Source organism: Fonsecaea erecta, assembly GCF_001651985.1.
Source record: "Fonsecaea erecta strain CBS 125763 chromosome Unknown Scaff9, whole genome shotgun sequence".
Taxonomy (NCBI): Eukaryota; Fungi; Ascomycota; class Eurotiomycetes; order Chaetothyriales; family Herpotrichiellaceae; genus Fonsecaea; species Fonsecaea erecta.
The window spans coordinates 623,090-645,583 of NW_017387252.1; the positions used below are offsets into that span (position 1 = coordinate 623,090).

Consider the following 22,494-nt stretch of genomic DNA (forward strand, 5'->3'; position numbering starts at 1 on the left):
GACCTCACGCAGTTGTTGAGCTCATCCCGTCAATCGTGTCTGTGGAATCATAATTTGTAGCTCAGTTCTGCACAGGAGAGCTCCTTTGGAGTTTCGAGTTCGCTTGCCCGTCTCCAACAACTGTGCCTCGAGATCTTCATACATGAGTCTGAAATAATCTCGCTGAATTCTTGTCTGCTTCAACTCCTCGTTCAAAGAATCAATACTGCGAAGTGTGTCATGGAGAAATCGATTGCGCTTGTTTCGAAGTCGAACCTGCGCTGCGCGGTTTTGCTGGCTTCGACGATAAAGGATTACTTGGTCAGACAGAGAATGCATTTACGGTCTCTGGGACAAATAACTCCTTCCTAGTCAGTGCTGTGGACTTCGACTCCCCTTCGTCCTGTGGCTCAACTCGGGTGCGGCGCGGTTCATAACCAGGGCGATTCCCGTCAGTCTGGATGCACGCCCACTTCAGTCGCGATTTCTATGCCGACTCCACGGATGCAGCTCTTCCCACTCCTATGCGCTCACGCAGCTAGGATACATCCCATTTGCCTGCACAAGGGTTAGAACCGGACTCACCATTGCCGGTGTCGCTTTTGACTTTCCTGGTGCCTTCAACCACCAGTAGAGACGGGATATATCATCTGCGAAACGTGAAGAATCTCACCATCTCCGAGCTGAACCACTTCATCCCACAGCTGTTTGTGCAGTTTGTCATCCTGGTACTCATGCCATATAACCTGTTTGAGACTAGCCTTCATGTCCTTCCAGGAGTGGACCTCCAAGTCGGTGGCTGTGTCTGCAAGCTGGCTTATGTACCACTTGTGTTGTGCCGGTCCAAATGGACATGTGCCACCGACGGAAAGGAGCCATAGAAGTAGCTTTGTGCTTACTCCACGTTGTTGAGTTAGGGGACGGAGCGTGGATAGCAGGTCGTGCTGGGCAGTGCTCACCAGGAGAGACGGGTCCGGCTGGTGGCCGCACCACTGGGCGAAGACGTGGATTATCAGAGCATGGCGACATGCTGCTGTAACCGTATTCTCATAGCTGCACAGCAGCGGGTCTGGGACCGGCAGGGTCAGCAGCCGCTGCAAGGTGGCGCACAGAAAGGTCAATACTTCCTGGTATTCTGTGGCCGAGCTGCAGTCGTGGGCGGTCTGATAGGTCATGGCGAGCATGCGGATATTCAGCATGAGCTCAGAGTACTCCTTCAGGACGCCATGGGTCTGAAAGTCGATTGGACTCGGGTCCGGGAGCTCTTCACCAGTGCCGAGGAGGGACTGGTCGGATCGGAGGCTCTCGTAGAACCATGGAGGGCGCTGGACGACCGCTTGTGTGTCGCAGGATGGGAACTCGACATCGGCTGTCGCGACGAACATGCTGGACATGACTGATCAGTTTCCAAGATAACATCTGGTCAGATCAGTGGTTCTACCTACCAAAACAGCATGTTCGCCACGGTGGGATTCGAGATGCGGATTGCCTCCAGACCGCCTCGGACTTCCAGCATCTGTTTCAGGCCTGTTACGTGAATACGCGATAGCCGCAGACTGCCCTTTTCATGCTGCCGACTTTGTCAGCTTCTCCCTTTGGCAGGCAGTCATTTTGTGTTGGTCCAGACCTACCTCAATGACTGCCACCCCTGCGACGGCCGCCAATGTCTCATCCGAGACACAGTCCGGGAACGGTTCGTTGATCTTTTTCTGTATCAGGTCCATGCAGATCTTGGAGAGCCGTATGCACCTCACTCGTTCTTTCGGAGGAAGGTGGTGTTCCAACCAAAAGGCGCTCACAAGGAGGGTGACGTGGAACAAGGCCGTGTCCTTTGTGATTAAGGGAGCGAAAAATTCCAGCACGGGATTCAGAGTCGGCGTGGGATAGTATGGGAAGACGTTAAAGATGTGTGAGGAGAAATCTGGCGGACTGGTGTCAGCCACTGTCGGCCAGACTGGGGTTTAGGACTCACATGTCCCCATCAGAAGGTTTATGTCTGGCTCCAGAGACGGGGGATGTTGCGTGAAGGGGTCAAATGTCGACGATCCCGTCCCAGCCAGGACCAAAGAGCCGGTGTTTCTGTGCTGTGGACGAGACCTGGACAGGATGGGGACCGTCTTCAATGCCCTACTCCTCATCTTATCCGCGGCTGGTATTGTCGTCGTCGTCGATTTGTCTATCATAGGACTCTGGTCCCCGTACTCACACCTTTGAATGTTGACATAGTGGACGGCGCACTTGGCGCAGACGGGGCGCTTTTCATCGCACTGCGAAGCGTGCGAAATCAGCCCGGGAAGAAATGATGACCTTTATGGCTTTGGCGGCTTACTTTAACTTTTCTCAGCTTGCGGTTTTTGCATCCCGTCCGTGACTTTTGATGTGCTCTTCGCGGGAGAGGATACGGAAGCTGTGATTCCGGCGACATTGGGAAGATGTTAGGCTAGACGGGATGCTTGAATGGCTAGAGTCGACGTCTGGTTCGAGTTCATACAGGAAGGGGCAATGGCAAGCTTCATATACTTCGAGCCAGTGCCCATCTGCTTCACTATAACGGCTTCTGTCATCCTATCCACGAGGCTATGAGATTTTGTTCTAACCCGCATCGGGAAGTGGAACCGGACGACGAGGCTGCTTGAGGGAGGATGCTAAGTCAGCAGAATTGCTGACTGTTCATAAGCATAGCCCGGAAGATTTGCTCCGAAGAAACTTAGAGATCCAAAGCTTGGACCGGATCAGAAAACTTCCGGATATATATGATTCGCATGGCATGTGTCACCTTTGCTTTCTCATTTCGTAAAAATACCATCATCAATGCCTGAGAAGAGTGTGAGAGTGCTCCTCGCTCTACCTTCCTTTCTCCTTCTTTGCTTTTTGGGGATCCGATGGGCAGAGAAATATGCCTGACCAACCTCACCCCTTGGTGCTGCTCTGTCGTGGGACGGATTCTGCTTCTAATTGTGCCACGGGCTGGAAGAGGGCTATGGCGGCGTCCTGGCGAACCAAGGGCGGCAGCAGCAATAATGTACATTTGTCTACCATAAAATGACCACCAAAAAGAGGAGACAGTGTCGGTCGCCTGCACCATCTGAATTTGAAACATGCTTTTCAGGTGCCTGAGGCTGCCAGATACTGCCACACCTCTGAAGCATGGCAATATCGGGCATCCGGAGACTACAGGGTGGATTCTGCCTGCATCAAGATTTCAGCTTTCCTTCAGACATACCTCATCGGTCACTTTCTCTCCAGTATCTCTCACCTCCTCTTCATCAAAGGCTCATTCCGCGAACACTCAGCCAACTGTCTCAACAACAGAACACCTTTGTGCCTGAACTGTATCTTGTTTAATCCTGCTCACAACACATTATAGCCTCCCCTTTCCAAGCCTCATCCGCTCCACCTTGATCGGCCTGTAATCACGAAACCCCTGCTCCGATGTCTTACTACTTCTTCCCCTCCCCTGCTTTTCGACAGTTGGACGCTATCACGAGTCCCGAAGACGATGATTACGATGGCTACGAATCGGATCCCGACTTCGAAGCTGACGACGGCCGCGAGGTTCTGAAGAAGTCCCTTCACCATCTTGGACTGGCCAAGAATTACACTCCGCAGTGGCGGCGAGAGGATGCATTCAGGGAATTCTATCAAAACTGGTAGGATAAAATCACCACGTTTGTGGTTTCTACATTGCGGCTAGCTGACACGGCATAGGAAGGATGGAATTGTTGCGTCGTTCGGAGTCGATCCTCGATTTTTCAAGCCGGTTTTTGACAGAAACGACGACCGGGAGATCCACATCACCGCTCGCACAGAAAGTGGTCATCTGCTTGGCTACATCCGCTTCAACGGCAAACAAGGCACTCTGGAGCTGACCAATTTCAAGGCCAAGCTCGACCGAAAACACCTGGCCCTGGGCGCGACAAGTAAGCGGAATAACGACACATTTGCAGGAGGTCACGGTGAAGGTTTCAAGCTGGCTGCACTCGTGATGCGAAGGAACGGACACTCGGTAATGTTTGAGACGAACTCCTTCCGCTGGAACTTCAGCTTCCGAGGCAGTGACCCACATCTTTGTTGTCTTTTGAACAATCCGAGACCCAAACTGTTGCGCGAGCAGCGAGATGAATATGAACGACGACAACGGTCGGCACGTGATGCTCACCGAGGACTCACTTCTTACATCTGGGAAGACATGACAGTCAAAATAGGCAAGTCCAGAGACAGGGAAGGTGCTCAGAAAGTCTCCGAACAAGATTTTCGCGCGTGGATGAGAGTGTCAATCGATCTGGACCCTCCAGACCCAACTCAAAGTGTTCCTACAATCACGGGACACCTCATATTTGACCCACGGTTTCGAAATCGAATCTACCTCCATGGCCTCCTCGTCTCTGAGTCCGCTGGTGATTCGCAAGGTGGGAAATCCTACCATTTTGGCTATAATTTCCACCGGGGAAAAATCAACCGGGATAGACAGCGGATGACAGATCAAGATGAAGAGGCCAGAACCTTGGCCAGTATTTGGGAGCAGGCTATCGTGCTGAGGGGCAATTTTGTCATCGATGCCTATATCAAATTGTTTGCCGAAGACGAAGAAGCTTCTGATGTTGTGCAAGCCTACCGGTACATGGGGCCGGTAACAGCACAGAATCTTTGCCGGCGCCTGAAGGAGTCTCATCCGGAAGCATTCTTCTACGCCGATAGAGGTGAGTCGGAACGGAATGCCACTACAGATGTAAGTATTATAACTTGGGTTGTCGACAACAAAAGATCTAACACTCTTTCAAGGAGGACATCATCTCGAAAGAACTCAAAAAACGGCCCTTGAAGCTTGGGAAAAAAATCTGGTCTATCCTCAGAAAAGAGCCACCGTTGATGCGCACGCCCCTTGAAGAAAGAAATCACTTGTTCGAGTCCTCACAGAGGATAGAACCAGGCCAGGATATCTTCGGCCTCAATATTATCCGCGCTCTGAACGGTGCATTCACCTTGCACCCAGAGTTGAGCAATGTCAACATCGAGTTTGTGGACGGAGCTGATACCGCAATTGATCTCCTCTATGCCGCGGACCGGAATCTGCTTCGCATACACGCAAAATGGCTCGACGTTGCGCGGGTACACGAAGGATCCTGTTGCGAGTTTTTCAAGGTTGCAGGAGAACAATTAACCAGCGAAAGTGCCTTCTTCTGCGACCACGTCGTTCAAGATCTGCTCGCGGCTGCTTTCGAAGAAGTCCGCACTCCGCTCGGCTTGACGCTGGCGACTGCTGCTTGGCTTCGAAGAAATGCAAACGAATATCTCCGGAAGATGCCACGCGCTATCCGCATGAGGTTTCTGGATGCTGGCAAGAAGTTGAAGGTGGAGTGGGTCGGCAACGAGAGCGGAGCCTTCACGGTCAGATACGGAGCAAATATTCAGTACTGTGTCACACTCCATAAAGAGAGCACATGTGGGCGAAGAAAGACGGAGGTTCTGAATGTTGCCGGTAAGTCCAGTGCCTTTCATGTATCGGGAGCCATGTGGCAGCTTGAGACACTAAGATACCAGCTACTCATCCAGCTTCCGAACAACCAGCTCAAGTAAACGACCTTTGCGATTGTCCAACCCGAACCGTCACTCAAGTTCTCTCAAAGGCCATCTTTGACGGACTAGACCCCAATGCATCTTACTTCCCAATGGTGTCGCGAGCCGAAACACCATCATTTTTTGGACTACCACCGCCCTCATCTCACCACCTTACAGCATCGGCCTCGGAGTCCGGCTCGAATTACGGCTCGAGCTATGATACTTTGAAAGAAGAGGACAGTGACTCTGATGAGACTGTCGACCTCGAAGCACGAGATCCCCAACCTTCTGCTCGACCAGAAGCCGTTGTATTGCAAAGCACGAGGGTGCAAGACGACGAACATGAATGGCAGGAGTGGCATCAGCAGCATTGTCAAAGCAACCAGACTCGAGTTTCTCCTCCGCCAAATCAGGCTTTCGAGGTACGTTCTCAACTATAACCCCATAGCTCATCTATTTGAGGATACAGACTGACATATTCAAGGTGGACGCTATCGTTCTTCCTTCAATTTACTGTATGCGCCTCAGACTGACTTTAGAGCAAGGCTGCTACTATCATGTCCTGTTGGCAGGAGAAGAACGCGAGCAGGTCATCTTTGTTCACAATACCTCCTTCATCAACATTCGATCTGGACACGGCTATTCCTTGCTCGTCACCAAGTACTCTTTTCTCAGCTCCATCTTCTCACATAAGAACCCCCCGTCGTCTGTAACCCCAATAGCCGACGATCAAGAGGTAATCTTGCACTTCTGCGACTTTGATAAGATGCGGGCGCCGCAGGATGCAGAAGCGATATCTCTTGACGACATCTTATCTGCATACCGGGTCGGAACTGGGAGGGACAGCGTTAGCCATATTCCACGCCATCGCGCAGGTTTGTCCCGCTGCCGAATTCTCAAATTATGCTAACATAGAACTAGACACTAAGTCCGAGACGCTCTTCTGTCGGTTTGGCATTTCTGAAGCAAGCGCAGATGGACGCGTCAACTCAATGACACCTCTGGCGCCTCATCTCTTACTGCATCAAGAAAATCGTTCGCAGAGATCCAGCTTCCCCAGTGAGACGCCGCCCGTGGCGTTTGATCTGAGCCCTTCTGTGTTGGGTGTTTCGGAAGGATTTGCAGCGAGTGGATTCACTATTCAGGCAGCGTTCGGACTCGACGAAAGAAGACATACTACGTGGATGGTATGAGCCTTCCAAAGACGCACCCGCTCATGTGTGAGATGCTAACTACTTCAGAATCGACATGGTATCGCACAATGTTTTGATGGACCGATTCCCCGTATATTCAAGGACTTCGACTCTGGAAAGCTCCAGCCGATCCGACACCAAAATCCAGCGCTTCCCAAGGTACTCCTTTTCGCGCACGACCAGACATGTTTCCGACTCAATGCACAGAACTGTCAAATGCCGACTTTGCATCAGTTCTTGAAACCCCTGGATGCCGTCCAGAAAGCTGTTGAAGTATTGAGACCCGACTTTCTCGTCATGTTACTACCTCCCGCGGTTCGTCATCCATCAGCGATGGCAAGGTTCTCCAAGATGCTCTTCAACTTTCTGGAAATGGGCTTTTCAGTTCACTCCACGCTGATTCGACTGAGCGATTACGGAGTTCCGCAAGAGAGGAGTATTCTTGCAACCATCGCGTCACCGGACGGCGTGCCTATGCCCTGGAAGTTGGATGACTACACCGCTGGACGCCAGCTTCCCGCCACAATTGGGAGTTTGATCGGAGACTTGGCCTTTGAGAATCCTCGCCTACAGAGCAAGCCGAACACAGGGTTTGTGTGCAAGCTTCCCACTCGTCCGGGGTCGGCCGCGGGAGCCTCGAAGCCTGTCTACAATCACTACACCGGGATTCGTGTTGCGCCTAGCGCCCCGAATATCTCGATGGACAGTGAAGCTCTGTATATCTCCAGTAGACAGAAGGTGTGGATTCATCCAGGTAAGTTTCCCTGGCACCCTCTTCTTGATTTCTGTACCAGCTATCTGACCTGCCACCGCAGTTCGACGCGACAGAGTGACGGTCCGTGAACTTGCGCGACTACAAGGCATTGCCGATGAGCTGCCCTTCTCCGGGTCCATCGAAGATCAGTACGAAACTGTCTGCAAAGCCCTCCCTCCGATCGTTGCCGAAATGATTGCGCATACAATTCGAGAGGCGATCGACAACTCTCGGGTCGTTCCTGTCAGTGGCGGCGGGGGGAATAACAGAAGAAAGAGAGCAAGAGTTATGAGGGGATGAGAGGAGAGGGGGAAAGGTATTGTGTGATGGTGGACGGGCTTGTGAACTGTATTCGAGAGAGATGTCGACACCTCGATCTACGTATGCTGAATCCGACGGAGAATCTGTCTTCGGCTTTTGTTACGAGATGAGAAATACGAGTTGCTGGGTGCTTTTGCAAGGTGTGTGTGTGGCGAAAAGGTCCGTCAAAAAGCTGGACATTGTTGGCTTGCTGAGTCCCATCTTGGATGAGGACGAGAGGATTGGCTAGGAAGTGTCAAATGTGCGGTGAAGCAGTAACTATTTCTGCAGGTCGCCACGAGTTACAAACTGGCCGATACTGACAGATGCGTGGAGTTAGGCAGCAGCTGAGAGCTCACAGTTTCCAGAACCACGTTCTATCGGCCCAATTCGCTCAGAGACATGATACGGAGGCCGATTTGCTGATTATACTATGAATTCACCCATTCACTTCCCCAGCATCTCTCTCTATCACTCCATCTGTCAAGCCTTCGCCCTTGCTCAATCCTCCCTTGATGGATCACTTCAGAGACGGGTGACCATGGCGAAGGACAGATGAAACAGGAAGCGAACATGTCACGGCCCGGGAGAACCTGAGCCCTATTGGCCCTTTACTCACCTACTTGATAGCTACCCGACGCCGCAAGCCGCGCCAGCACATGCCACGGTATACGGGAACTATTTAAATTGCTTCTTCCTATGCTTCTCCTGTCCCTTTTTCTTTTCTCCCTTCCAACCACCTTTGCCTTTCTGGCAGCTCACATTTCTGCCTTGTCCCTGCCAGGGGGCGGGAACGAGGAAAAAAAACCTCCATCCGGCAATATATCTATCTATATATCTACTCCTATCATGACAAGTCCTGACACCCGTGGAGAGAAAGCCAGGCGGATCTGACTCCGTGCGACGGCCCTGGTGTCTTGAGAAGCGACGCTGTTACACAGGACCGAGCGGACGACCTCTTGGGTTGATCGAACAACAAGCCCATGATGCATATATATATTCATACCTCTCGCAAACAGAGCGGCGACCGACTCACTCTATCTAACATCGGCGACGCCCGTGGGAAACTCAATCCCCGCTGGACCAGAGGAAAGAAGAATATGTCGGGCAACTCCCACAAACACCTTCAGAAAGACAATGCATACTCGATTCGCCTGCAAGGAGCCTCGGAAGTCACTGAGTCGGCAATTTTCATCTGTGACGGTGTGTCCGGGTGGATTGACGATACAGAAAAGAAAAGTTCTCCTCCTGCCTTAGCCTGAATGAAAGCACACCTCGGCGGAGGATATACAACAGATCCCGGTGTGCTATGTTTCGATAACCGGCAACAGGAGACTTCACACTATCGTCGAAGTCGGCATGTCGCAGTCTCTCCAAAAGCTCCGAGATCTCGTGCTACTATACATGAAAGGAAACGCTGATATCCAACGCATTATTCGTATCAGAAGGACAGAAAACCAGTGTCCAGACGCCCGGCTCCGCACCCCTGGGGCGGATTAGGCCTCACTAGCCGTCGATGGCCCCAGGCGGCGGGTGCTTCGTCCGAATACATACGCCCAGCGCAGCGCGTCTCCAGATCCTGGATAAATATTACATACCTATATCTCTCCCATCCTGGAACCCGGGACCTCGAGAAACAATTGCGGTACAAACAAGCATCTGCCGGCTTATGCTGCCCTTTTTTGGGGCTAAGACCGTACGAGTAACAGAAATATGGAACGCGGTGCTCAAGAGGAACCGGGTGCCGAAAGCAAACGACCTCCTCTACCGGCTGCCACTCGATAAGGTGCTTATGAATGAACAAGAATCACAGCCCTCTCAAGAAGTTCTGGAAGAAAAAGCCGAAATCTTGACACGGGGCCCATGAGAGTACCCAAGAAAATGGATTGCAGGGGCAACGAGGTATTGGTTACAGATTCACGCAGCCCATCTGCAACCTTGTTCCCGTCGCGCGGGAGCACAAAAACCGCCACGAACAGCCACCGCACGGCCCCTGAGCCTGCAGCTGTCGTGGGAGGGCGAGCATCATCATCGGGGTGGAAACAGGTCATCACTACGAACAAAAATATCGTTTCCCTAGAGACCGCTGTTTGTTTTGTGACTTCTGCGATCCTCTTCAGACCCTCCCAACAAACCTCGACTCAGATGTGACAGTTTCAATGGTCTTCTCGAGCCGCTGCCGCTCTCTCAACTATGAAAGCCGACCGGTGAGCTCGGGTGGCTCTGGGGCCCACGTTCCTCAAGTTGACAGACACCCACGGCCGCGTCGATCGCAGGAAGTACTTCGAGGACTCTGCCTTCATACTGTATATATGACATCGGTCTCTGGAACTGGCCCGTCAGAAATGGATACAGTATGCATGTGTGTTTCGGCGTATGCGAGACAATCCATCATCTCCTGTATCTACATACATATGATACGATACCCCTGCAAACACACGCGACTGCGACAGTCTTCGCCGCACCCCATTATGCCGCCCTGGATTCGAACGGCGCTGACAATCCCATCCGCGGGGGTGAATAATGGTCGGTTTGAGTACTAATATTACTATTAGCCATGACTCCCGTTCAGGGGAGAGACGGACACTACACCTTCGGGATCGGGTAGGAAGGAGAATCGAATTCGAGACCGTGAGGAGTGAAGAGTGAAGAGTCTGACAAGCTACCAGGGACGTAACAGACCTTCTCTCGTACTAGTACGGGACACGAGCTGAGCGAGACTCAAGGCGTGAGCCAAGGTCAGATGTACCCTCCCGCTCTTCCGTACGTTATCGTCAGGAACACAGCTAGGGACCGACGAACAAGGGGAAAGGGCGACCAGGAGGAGGTGGAGGAGGATTCTGTAAAGTAGCCAATGCGATCTATTTGTAACCCTATCGTTGAGCTGAGCTGAACTGAATTGAACTGAACTGAACTGAACTGAACTGAACTGAGCAAACCTGAGTAGAGGGAGCCATATGAGGAAAGCAATTCATCATTATGATCAAAATTCTATAATAGCTGAAAATCTATCAATCACTGCGAAACAAACGAAACGAAACGAAACCAAAACCCAGTCTATCTATCTCGTATCTCGTATCCCTCGAACAAAAAGCCCAAAAGCCAGGAGAAAAAATGAGTGACCGTTCCCTTCCTCGATTAATCCATTCCAGTCCAAGCCCAGGAGGACTCTCTCCTCTCATTATAGCGTTCCGACCAAACAAACAAAAGAAAATAATCAGCAATCGTGAAACGAACACAAAACAAACCCGAACCCAGAAATAAAGCGAGATCAGAGAAATCCATCATGGCAGATTCTTCAACCGCCATCGCTACCGCCACCACCACCACCACCACCACCGTTCTTACTCCCTCTTCCCAAGACCATTGATGCTGTCGTCTCACAGCTCCTTCTTGGGCGGGGGCTTCACGGTCGCGTTCGTGCCTCCCACAGTGACGGTGAACAACTTCGGATCGCCGGCGTGCACCTCGCCGCTTTGATCGGCACCGCCGTTGGGCTGCACGTCATCGTAGGGAAAAGCGTAGCCCTTGCCGTCCAGATTGGCCGAGTGCACGATCCGCGAGTAGTGGTTGGTGGTGGCGTCTTTGTAGTATGTGCTTTGCGGAGCGGGGAACGCATTCGACACGAGCAAGGTCGAGCGATTGAACGCCGCGGCCAGTCGAGGAATGATGGTGTTGGTCTCGGCATTGGCGCCTGTCGCGAACGGTCCGGTCGAACAGGTGAAGACGTCTCGTGTGGAAGGCTTCGAGAAGCTCGACCCACCGAAGTTGAGGGTGCCTTGGTTGTTGACCTTGGCGGAGACGGTGCCGAAAGAGGCCTGGGTGTCGATGGACATGGACTGGCCACCGAACTTCTGCCAGACTTTGTTGATGTAGCCATCGAAGTAGTTGGCAAACAACGACGGGTTGGTCACCATGCCTTGATTGGGCGACAGGGCACGGAGGTTTTTCCCATTGTGAGAGACGATCAACTTGTCCCAGCCTTGGCCGTCGGCGGCATGTTGAGCGCGCAGACCGTTGCAAACGATATCCAGTCCGTTGGCGGGCATCCCGGAGACATGCTGAGTGGCACCACTCTGGGTTGTGAGGGTCAATGCGATGGGCGGGCCGACGAAATCGACATAGCTGATGTTCGCATACAGCTGGTCCTGGTTGAACGTGAACTCGGCAAAGCCCCAGTCGATGTTGGCGTTGGGGTCGGAAGGATTAGTGACGGATGGCTCAACGAGAGCCGGTCCTGGATTGAGCAGGAATTTCAAAGGTGCTCCGATCGAGAACCAAATGCGGCCTCCGGCGATATGGGGTACCGTCACAGTCACGCTATGTCCCGGGGCTCCGAGAGCAATGGCACAGTTTTGTGGGATGGGCGAGCCGACCGCACCGGGAGAGGTGGGATAGTATGGAGTTCTTCCGTCGGCAGAAAGAAGAAACAGTGCATTGCCGCGGTCAAGGGCTTGACCTGTGACATAGGCATATACGGTGCTAGAGCTTGTCTGATTTTGCAAAGCAATTTGCAGACTCGATGATTGAACTTGAGCTGACTCCGCAACCGCGACCTGAGCTTGAGGGGTTGCAGGAGACTGCTCAGAGCTGGGCCGTCGAAGGAAGTGTTGGAGGCGCTGCATTGTTACAGGTAGTTGAGTCTCAGAAAACGAAGAGTTGTATTGTGTTCCGCTGTGTTGTGATGAGAAGATGGAGGATTGATTGATTGATTGATCGATGTCGAGGGATGTCGAGATATGCTCGTGTATTTATTGCTTTTTCTCCGACGAGATGGCGACGTCATTTGCCAGCCAAATCGTAAATGTCTGATATGGCTTTCAGCATGCTTTCCTGCAAACCGGCCGACACAGAAGGCAGCCATCATGCCCTATTGTCGTCTGATGCTCATTTGCTAATGGAAAACAAAAGTTCGAACGTCGCATCTCGCTTCAGGGACCCTAATCCCTACGATAACAGCCCTATCGAGGAACGTGGCACGAACCGAGGCAGCTCTATCAGATCTTGCCCGGGGTCCGCCGCTTCGCTATTGGTTGTGTACCTGACCAGCCGCAAGCACGGATGACCAAGTTTGTGATCGCCTGATTCCTGGTTGCACCGTGGGCAGCCACACAAGGCAGGAAGAAGCAACCCGTGACGTGGCCATCATGAGGGTAATTCCCCTTGAGGACGACCGGTCTGGGGGAGGAGACCTTTTTGTGTTAGTCAAGGCTGAATTCCCGGTTTTGTTAGCAGACTTCCCGAAACATTGAGAAGAGCGTTTCAGGGGCGGTTGATCTGTCACAGTTCGTGGATGGATCATGGTCAATAGACAACCCTACTGGCCGGCTGGGCCACCGTCGAGGTTGACGTAACATCATACCAGGAAGGTCCAGTAACTTGGAAAGACGAATTCTTCCTCGAAGATCTTCCTGACCTGCTCGAGAACGAACTTTTCCACCTTTCCCACGTTTTTGAGTACCTGTTTGCCGTCCTCCTGCCGTCCAATCTCGCTCTCCACGTGGATTTCCTGCAGTGGCCCAGGCAGACCGGTGCCTGAACCTGTTGTGCTACCCGCTTTCTTACGTGGATTGTTTGCCACACTTTCGCCGACCAGTGCAGCTGCGTCCTCGGAATCGAGGAAGCAAAAGTGCATCTTCTTTTTGACCCAAGCCACGATAGCGACCCCGTCAAACGTCAACCCGGTGATGGCTAATTTGAGAGGAATTCCGACGAAGCTCGGCATCGGATAGTCAAGTAGTATTTCGGCTGTTAGAGTCATACGCACGTCCCCGGAATACTTGACCCTTGCCACTACTTGCAGATCTGACGCCTGCCTGCTCTGAAGCCGGGATGCCGACAAGGGTTCCAGTGCATCGAGCGTAGTATCGCCCTGGCCGTTCTCACCGGCTGGCTGTGATCCATAAGGCAACCGAGGTGATGAAGGCGTGGACTCTGAACCACGTGGAGACGAGATGCTGTTTGCGGTGGAAGGCCTGGTCGATGGATCGTCGTGACCTGTCACGCCATGACTCGGTGGCTTCCTATGTGCTGGTCCATAAATAGGCATCTGATGCATCATGGCGAAATGGTGCGAGGGATCGTACGACCAAGGCCGAGGACTGAAAGGAGTCCCGCTTGCAACCGCTGCTAGCGGAGTCTGAGTTCCAGAAAGGCCACCGCCCGGGAAATGGAAGTAATTGAGATTGGATGTCCCGCCGGGGATGCCGGGGGTTGTACTTCGTGGGAAAGGGCCTGCAAAAGCTTCGTCGCCCGGGCTGATGCCTGCAAACCCTGGGCCCGTGATAAAGTTGGATAGGTGTGGCGCCGAACGTAACTGTTGAGAAGACGAGGTGGACTCTTGAGCGTCAAAGCGGTTTGTGGTCTTGGGGCCGTCGTTCTGCGTAGACCCGAGGGTAGATTCGTCCACGTCTCGTTCGGCACCCTCCTCGTCCTCTTCTTCATCCTCATAGAAGTCAGGAAGCGGGTCGCAGATATCCTTGATCTCGATCTCGGGACAGACCGACCCGAGCTCGAATGAGTGAACATGGACGGCATTGATGAAGCGGGGAAGGGGAATCTGCTGGAACTTGTCATGGACGAAAGCCCGAATCTTTTCAGCAAGGGCGGCGCCATCAGGGCCCGACGTGATCTTTTCCCACCCGATGTCCACCGACATCTTGTCGCATCTTCGGGGGGGATTCAAAGAATAGAGTGGAAGGAAGATGTTGTGATCACGACGAGGCTCTCTAGGGTGGCGAGGCTTGGCGCTGTGACGCTTCTTCCAGTATGGAAAAGCAGCTTTACGCCTGATCACACAGCCTACAGACGAGAAAGGAGGATATTTGGGAGGATATTGCGGCTCAATAGTCACTTGGCCTTTCTGGTTACTGCTGTCTACTGTCTACCGCTTCAAACAATTCTGCCATTAGCCCACGAAAAATCTACTTACTTCAGACGGTACGCTAGAAACAAACAGTGTGCAAAGCAGATCAATACTGGCCAACAGTAGATGAAACATACTGCACCAGAAGCAGCATGTCCAGTATTCTGCCCAATTTCGCAAGCAGAGACCCTTCAAGAGCAGCCCACCGGCAATTGAGTAGATAGCTCTCGACTTCTGACAATGTCCAGGGGCTCAACCTCGTAGCATTCTCGTGAGCATAAGTTAAGCCAGGCCAGAAGACATTCCTGCTATGCCTTCCCACACTCCAAGTGGGTTACTCCCAAGGTGGTGGATGTCCAGTCATTGATTCACCGCCAGCAACGGAGTTCCAAGAAAAACCCTGCAGTATTGGTAAAGCTGATGAGTGACGGAAACCCCCACCTCATGAGACATGCCCACATCACAAGCGCGGAGGTGTCGGCGGCCAGAACAGTACGTAGGAGGTAGAAATGGTGGGTAAGACATTGGTTCTGTTGTTCGGATTGATCTGTCAAGTTTCGTAAATCCCACTCGTCCACATTCCAGTAATATTGTACTGGCCTGATGTAACCCGCAAGAAGAAGAAGAAGACGGCGACGAAATAGCGTGGGAGGGTCCTCACCGTGCTAGAGCAACTTGCAAGAAGACAAGGGTAGCTTTCCCAAAGCGGTATACTAGACGCCTACCCGGAGGTCTTTCAGGGATGGAGGCGATGGACCTCATACCTCTGGAGGCTCCTCTTCTAGGAACGTGTGCACATTGTCCATATATTTCGGCTCCCAGCCATCTCATGCATACCAAGTCCAACGATCAACTCTCTTATCCTGACCGCTCTTCCTCCGACACAGCTGGAGTAACGAGGCGGTGCAAAGACATGGTGACGATCAAGCCTCGCAGCAGAAGGGTTTGGCAAGGGCAGCATGACGCAGGATCGAGGAGCGGACGCGAGTCGTATACAGTACACATGTAGAGAGATAGAGATGGGGATTTGGCGGTGGTTGACTCACCGGTGATGGCCTGCGTTAATTATTTGAAGCCCGGAAAAACCAGGCAGGTGGCAGCGCAGGAGACAATGCCAAGCCCCACAGATTTGCGGGCTTTTCCTGCACCATTTCACCGCTTCTTCAATCTCTTCCACCATCCTCAGCTTCATCTTTCCTTCACTCATCCATCGTCTCGTCAATGTATCAGGATGACCAACCAGACCGTGCCTGCTACAGATGACATCTGAAACGCCGTCGCACATGCTAAGTAAGGTAAGCCCATATCCATATCGCACGTATCACCTTCGGAACCATATCTCCGGGGACCGGATTCCCCTTCGGACTGAAGGAAGCAGAATGTCACACTTCCCGAATCCGGCTTTCTCAGTGCCAACAAAGAATGTTCTGAGGCAATCAGCCCCCTGCAATCCAGTTGCTGGGAGAGCCTAGTCGCCTTGCCGTTGCTTTCCGTGGGGACTTCCCTCAGATATTCGCACGGCCTGTCTCGTATCACATCCAGGTAGTGTGGGAGCACAATCCAGCCTTCAGGTCGCCACCTACCACGTGCCACCACTGCTTGAGTGAGATCATGCCGCCTAAGGTCCGGCAAAGCGCCATGACCAATGGTTTTGACAGCCAGCGAAGTGTTACACCGAGAGAAGGCCAACTTTTCCCTGCAGGTAGAGGCCTTTCGACTTGAACGAGAGCTTCCATGCAGCAGAATACGGGCAACGTGCATCGAACAATTCTCCGTCATCAGCGTGCGTTACACAGGCCACCCACAGGCGGTTTGTTGAGGCCCTGATTATCATGCCACACTAACCGAGGTTAACCACGGTCATTCCCGGTCTTACATTAGCTTGGGACCACTGGGAGGGGATCCACCACTGACGATGTCCATGTCCAAGTTCGAAGCCTTGACCATGATGCCCATCGAAACACGTTCAAGAGCTCACCACCATGCTACCGGTTTTATCCGTGATCTACAGGCATTCAATTCGCCCTCGACATCGTCCAGGCGCGAATGCTAAGGACGGGCCCCCTGGACAATACCATCTTTGACTCGGTCTTTCTGACCTAATCTCGGGATCGTATGAGAGGACTTGTTGGAGAGTGGAAGTCTATAAGAAAGGTTCCAAGCCCAAGAAGCCTCCCACCTTTTTTTTCATTCTTTCGATCAGGAAGTCTCCATTTGTCAAACCCACTTCTTGCCATCCTGCAAAAACCTGAGGAATCACGGGCACATTTTTGATTTCCAATCTACTGACGCCACAACTGCATCAATCAGCCTTCGCCGACATAACATAAGCATAAGTCTCGCACGTGTGACCTCCGCTGTCCCGAGGCAACCTTAACAACCAACGTCGTCGTTGCGTCATTGGAAACAAAGGACTCGCATAAAGAACACCGCAACACTCTTTATCTGCATCATTCGACCTCAGATTCCTTCTCTGAACCTTTCCATCACCAGCTCCTGGCACCTGCACATTCTCTTCCACCGGAACACTACCAAAAGTTCGTTTTCACGTCCAACATGTCCAGCTCAACCAACAACTTCCTCACCCTCATCCCCGCTGCCCACCGGGTCCATGTCACCTCCGACTTCACTTCTCCCATCGACAGTGCCACCAGCGACGAAGCACTAGTCCCTGCACTCCAGAAGACCCGACGATCCAGCTCTAGTGTTTCGGCCGAATCCAACTCTGCTGCTGAAGAGCCCGCTCTACCATCCGACATTGTCGAGTCTCCTGTCGAGGCAGTCAAACGCCCACAGACCGAGCACCAATTTTTGCGACTGGGCAACTAGGTCCCTCGCGTTGCACTTTGCGTCTATAGTTCACACTTGAACGGTCTTTTTTTGCATCGTTGATGTACTGGGCCCCAGGCGAACTTCTCGTCTGATGATGACTTCACCACGAATTTATGTGCTCAGCATGTTTTAATACCACGACAGCCTTACCGGTCACGCTTAGGGAGTTGATTGCAATTTTTTTCCTTTGTTGTCATTATGAAGCACAGTAAGCCGCGTTTGGGCAAGGATATGGTCGATGTCCCTGTACGAATTACATGATGGTCCCTGACTCGAAGAGAAACAGGGAAGGAGATGTGTGAGAAGAGGTTTTCTAGCCTACAGCCTGGCAATCGAGAGACAATATTGATGGAGACGAAGAACGAGAATGGAAAAAGCAAGGGCTTGATTACAGCAAAGAACGCCAATTTCATATATCTATCTCGGGAATATATTCATTCAGCTTTTACACTGACGGTAGAATTTTCATGTTTTCAGCAAGACGCGCCGTGCTGCCTCGTCGTTGTTCGTTGCATGATCTCTGATTGATCTGCTCCTCCCATGCATCGTTATCTCCGATACTATTTCCTCGCGCGCAGCAAGCAAAACGGCAGATCCATCCCGAATCCATCATCGCCTTGCCTCCCTTCACAACCCACACACACACACACACCCGTCCTTCCTCCACGACCCACTTACCCCGAATGTCTTTTACTTTTGTCCTTGCCCGTGCCAACCCAATAATGTGCCAAAAGCTCATATTTGGTATTATCAAAGACGTCCGTCAACGGTGCAAGCCAGTGGGTGAGTAAGTGAGTTAGTTCTCTTGGGCCGCCCATCGCCCATGTCTGTCAGCCGTCCACCCACCCTCCTTCTTTATTGGAGACGTAACTGTCTCAACCCAGGACCCTTGTTCGTTGATAGAGAGACAGAAAGCGAGCAACAACGGACGGAAATGCCAGAGTGGGACAATTCTTACGAGCGAGGACACCAGGGTAGACAGGCAGCAGCAGCAGCAGCAGCCCCGCCCTCCCTCCGTCTCTCCCTGATTGTCAATCGATCATTCAAAGAAAAGAGAGATCTCGACTAGCCATGGACAGCATAACCTCGGTGCTAACTATCTAACTAATTATTACCTTGTTGATGCTTCTCCACAGAGAAACCTTGCGAGAATGAAAAAGAGCCGGAAGCCGTCGACGCACAGCACACAGCTACGCATCTTGCCCCACTGGATATCGTTTTCCGAACCATTGGGAGGACAGGGATTGGTAAAAATGCGGGGTTACGAGATGATGCATCATCCCGATGTCGGGAGAGCAAGCGCGTTCGGCCGCCCGGTGGGATCGGGATGGGATGGGATGGGATGGGGCGAATCGAAGATGGGGGAGTTTGGGCTTGGGTGGACGGGGACATGATCCCGCAAGTCAAGCTGGAACTACCTCGTACAGAGGAACCAACTACTGGGACGGCAAGGACAGGGAACAGGGAACAAGGAACAATTGGGTGTTGTGTGGAAGGGTTTCCAAAGTCCAGAGACAGACAAACAAACAACTGGCCAACTAACTAACTAACTGCTCGTCGTCGTAGCCAATGCCCGCAACAGGAGAATGGAATGAATGTCCCAGGCAATGCCAGCCTCCAACTCCAACCACACAAACACATCTTTACCCGCATCCAGCTTGTTTCTCCTGAACTCCCCCAAACGCCCCGAAACTCCATTTGGTGCACGGCAACGAAAACGAGATCCCGCCCCTTCCCTTTGGACCCTTTCGGTCTTCCCTTCCCGAAGAGCCACACCCATAACCTCTCGTCATCGCAGGGCCGACAGTGGTGGGAAACCCCCGCAGCCACCCTTCCCATTCTGGTAAGCCGAACGATTTGCTCTCAGAGGAAAATCCCCAGAGTCTGAGTAATGTTGACGATGGCACCTTCAACGGAAACCTCGTAGACGCCCAGGCCGGTGAGGAGAATCCCGGTTTCAGCTCCCAAGGAGCCAAGGAGGGAGCCGAGGAGACCTTGACGCTCGACGAGGCCACTCAGCGCTGGTCACGTTAGTCGGATATGCTTCCTATAGCTTCCTATATTCAAGATATCTGGGGGCAGCGAAAGCCTGCGGCGGACTGACCTTGAGGCTCCATAGGTGAGGGTTCCGCAACAGGAGTAGCGCTTACCATGCCCGCAATCAAAGGCACGATTGCCAGGAGGAATTGAATTGGGCCTTCATCTTGTGATCGGAGAAGGGTTCGATACTGGTAGCTGGTGAAATTGAAGGTATAACGAAAATATCAGAGGCTGATACTTGAAGCGCGTTTCGATGACTTTGAGTAGCTGACCGGAAGGATATGGTTCATGGATTTATACTTTTTGTCTTGCCATGTACCTGGAGGCATTTTGGCCCCTATTCATCAACAGGCACCTTCTCATCGTTATCAAGCGCTGTGTCACAAATGCCCGAGAAGCATTGATCGATGAGTGCGTAGCCTGGTTTCTTCGAATCATTCTCGAAGCACAGTAGATCTGAAACAAAGTCGTCGCACAGCAACCGCGTTGTCGGGTCCATTGTAGTGCAACGGCGCAGGACGTGTGAGCCTGTGCCCGGAAGCGTGTGCTTTCCTGGAATTGACACGTCGTCGATGTCGGCCGTCGGGGTAATGAAGCGAGGGAGCCAGATCATGAATGACTGAAGATTCCCTGCAAAATCTCGATCTGTCTTCATATATGCCAGTCCCTAAAAGTCAATCGAGATTGCCACAGCTTCTGACTGGCAACGGTGCAGTCGCATACTGCAACTCCTTCATCGAACGCTCCGGACACACCACCTTCATCTTGTGTAGATGCTGCTGCGTCAGGAGACAGGAAAAAGTCTTCCCGTCGCAATGTCGTCTTTGCGAGCGAACTCGCTACTCGGCCATGGATGTGAAGCTCAGACATGCTTCGATACTACCAGAGATTGACTAGCTCGATAGTGAGAGTCAGGTAGAGCTTTAGCTTCTTTGCGACATAGAAGTGACAAGGTCTAGAACGCGGCAGGCACGCTGATTAGGCTGTCTCACTGAGGTTCAAATGGTCCGTGAAGTGAGTATGGAAATTTGTCAAATCAAAGCAGCTCGGCTATCAGAACAGCTGTCTCATTACCTTTTCGTGCAGGCGTGACTAGATGAGAGCAGATCATTCCGACAGAACCAGCAGCACTCACCCTTGCGTGCAACAGATTGCTTTGTTCATTCCTCATCGTTGTGCAGCTTAAGGATGAAGAAAGTCTAGTGGAGTTCTCTCATCGGCTTACTTTCCCCTGACCGTCTCGGCTAACTAGCCTCAGAAGGGCAAGTATGATCATTGTGGTAAGTATCTCTCCCCGCATTTGATCCTCTCGAGTCTTTGATCAACGCACTACTCCGTTTACCTCGTATACTGTCCTTGACTGAAGTTTTGTAATCTTTCGGTGCTACAATGAGCTGACAGCGACACTCGTGTGGTCGATTGATTCAGCTTGCTCCTTTCTCAAACGTTGTCTCCCAGCCCACCCTCTCGACGCCATGCCTCAGCTCTTGAAAATTGGGGTGTCCCAATCGCATACGCTCTCGTCCCTGCAAGAAACTCTGTCCGCCCTTCGTGAGACCACCCAGCAGGCGGCGCAGAAAGATGTGTCCATCCTCCTCTTTCCCGAAGCCTATCTCGGCGGGTATCCGAGAACGTGTTCCTTCGGCGCGGCCATTGGAGCACGCACAGACACAGGCCGTGACCAGTTCCTCGCCTACACGAAATCTGCAGTGGATCTGGGAGATACACCGCAAGGGGCAGGAGATGACTGGATCGAGCGGAGGCTGCCAGTGAACAGAGAGACGGGCCGAAGAGGAGACGGGACAAGAGAGTTCCTCGAAGACGTGGCACGAGAGACAGGTGTGTTCGTCGTTACTGGACTCATCGAAAAAGCAGGCGGCAGTCTGTATTGTGCGGCTGTGTATGTCGACCCAAAGAGAGGCATCATCGGCAAGAGAAGGAAAATTATGCCCACAGGGTCGGAGCGGCTGGTGTGGGCACAAGGGCAGCCATCCACACTAAAAGCGGTAGCCACGACTATTAGGGGAGTCAGAGTGGTCATGGGATGTGCGATATGCTGGGAGAACTTCATGCCCCTGTTACGGTACAGCCTTTACAGTCAAGGTGTGAATCTATGGTTAGCACCGACCGCGGACCCGAGGGATACATGGGAGCCGCTCATGAAGACTGTCGCTGGGGAAGGCCGGTGTTTCGTTCTCTCCACCAACCAATGCATAAAGAAGAAGGACTTGCCGACGTGGATCACGAGCAACCCACGCGAGTGGTTGTCGCAACGCTCGAAGCCCGAGACGTTGATGAACGGCACGACTTCTCCGAACCATCATCCCTCGACCGGTGGTGGTGGCCGAAGGCTCTCCATGACCCGCACGGAGGAAAACCACGAGATCGCATGGCGCTGCAAGGACACGCCCATCGACGAAAGCAAACCCCTGGAATCATCCACGCTGGATTTGGACGCCAGCACGCCCTCGGCGCTCAGTGACGGGGAAGAATTCGTCTCCCGGGGCGGCGCCTGCATCGTCAACCCGCTGGGCCGAACCATCGCCGGGCCCATCTGGGAGAAAGAGAACGAACTCCTGTGGGCAGAGGTCGACTTCGACGATTGCGAGAGGGGACATTTGGATTTTGACGCCACGGGCCACTATGCGCGCCCAGACGCGTTCAAGTTGACGGTAGAGGGGCTGGAGTTGATCCCGCCCCCTTGAACGAGGCAGATATAACCTATATATGTATAACCAACGCGGAAATTAAAGAGCATTTAACCTATACCTCTTTTGCCTTCGGAAGAAGTAGATGGAAGATCACGGAGCTGGTCTAGGGGGAAGAGATACCTCGAAAGGGTGCAGCATGGAACACCCCGGCCTTGCCCCCGGTACTTCCTCATCACATCCAACGATGTTGTACAAAGCTATGTATGCACGCATCATGTCCTGCCGTATAAATTACAACGCCCACCACGCACCCAGAGGGGA

General features: G+C 52.5%; 6 protein-coding genes across 6 annotated transcripts; 2 read left to right on the top strand and 4 right to left on the bottom strand.

The window, feature by feature from the left end:
- Positions 1-599: 599 nt before the first annotated feature.
- On the bottom strand, positions 600-2,404 carry AYL99_09453 (hypothetical protein; the record flags this gene model as incomplete). Its single annotated transcript, XM_018840960.1, has 5 exons — positions 600-1,365; positions 1,425-1,549; positions 1,611-1,900; positions 1,952-2,246; positions 2,309-2,404. The coding sequence occupies 5 exons, from the start codon at positions 2,402-2,404 to the stop codon at positions 600-602; spliced, it is 1,572 nt and encodes a 523-aa protein (XP_018689641.1).
- A 1,007-nt stretch (positions 2,405-3,411) lies between these two features.
- On the top strand, positions 3,412-7,785 carry AYL99_09454 (hypothetical protein; the record flags this gene model as incomplete). The annotated part of the gene is made up of 8 exons (XM_018840961.1): positions 3,412-3,629; positions 3,688-4,708; positions 4,762-5,458; positions 5,521-5,960; positions 6,023-6,413; positions 6,460-6,725; positions 6,780-7,485; positions 7,547-7,785. 8 exons carry the CDS (start codon positions 3,412-3,414, stop codon positions 7,783-7,785), a joined length of 3,978 nt encoding a protein of 1,325 aa, XP_018689642.1.
- Positions 7,786-11,165: 3,380 nt separating this feature from the next.
- AYL99_09455 (hypothetical protein) lies at positions 11,166-12,410 on the bottom strand (the record flags this gene model as incomplete). The annotated part of the gene is made up of 1 exon (XM_018840962.1): positions 11,166-12,410. One exon carries the CDS (start codon positions 12,408-12,410, stop codon positions 11,166-11,168), a length of 1,245 nt encoding a protein of 414 aa, XP_018689643.1.
- Positions 12,411-13,141: 731 nt separating this feature from the next.
- AYL99_09456 (hypothetical protein) lies at positions 13,142-14,443 on the bottom strand (the record flags this gene model as incomplete). The annotated part of the gene is made up of 1 exon (XM_018840963.1): positions 13,142-14,443. One exon carries the CDS (start codon positions 14,441-14,443, stop codon positions 13,142-13,144), a length of 1,302 nt encoding a protein of 433 aa, XP_018689644.1.
- Positions 14,444-19,345: 4,902 nt separating this feature from the next.
- AYL99_09457 (hypothetical protein) lies at positions 19,346-20,392 on the bottom strand (the record flags this gene model as incomplete). The annotated part of the gene is made up of 4 exons (XM_018840964.1): positions 19,346-19,503; positions 19,587-19,710; positions 19,878-20,189; positions 20,246-20,392. The coding sequence occupies 4 exons, from the start codon at positions 20,390-20,392 to the stop codon at positions 19,346-19,348; spliced, it is 741 nt and encodes a 246-aa protein (XP_018689645.1).
- A 605-nt stretch (positions 20,393-20,997) lies between these two features.
- Positions 20,998-22,227, top strand: AYL99_09458 (hypothetical protein; the record flags this gene model as incomplete). Its single annotated transcript, XM_018840965.1, has 1 exon — positions 20,998-22,227. The coding sequence occupies one exon, from the start codon at positions 20,998-21,000 to the stop codon at positions 22,225-22,227; it is 1,230 nt and encodes a 409-aa protein (XP_018689646.1).
- Positions 22,228-22,494: the final 267 nt, after the last annotated feature.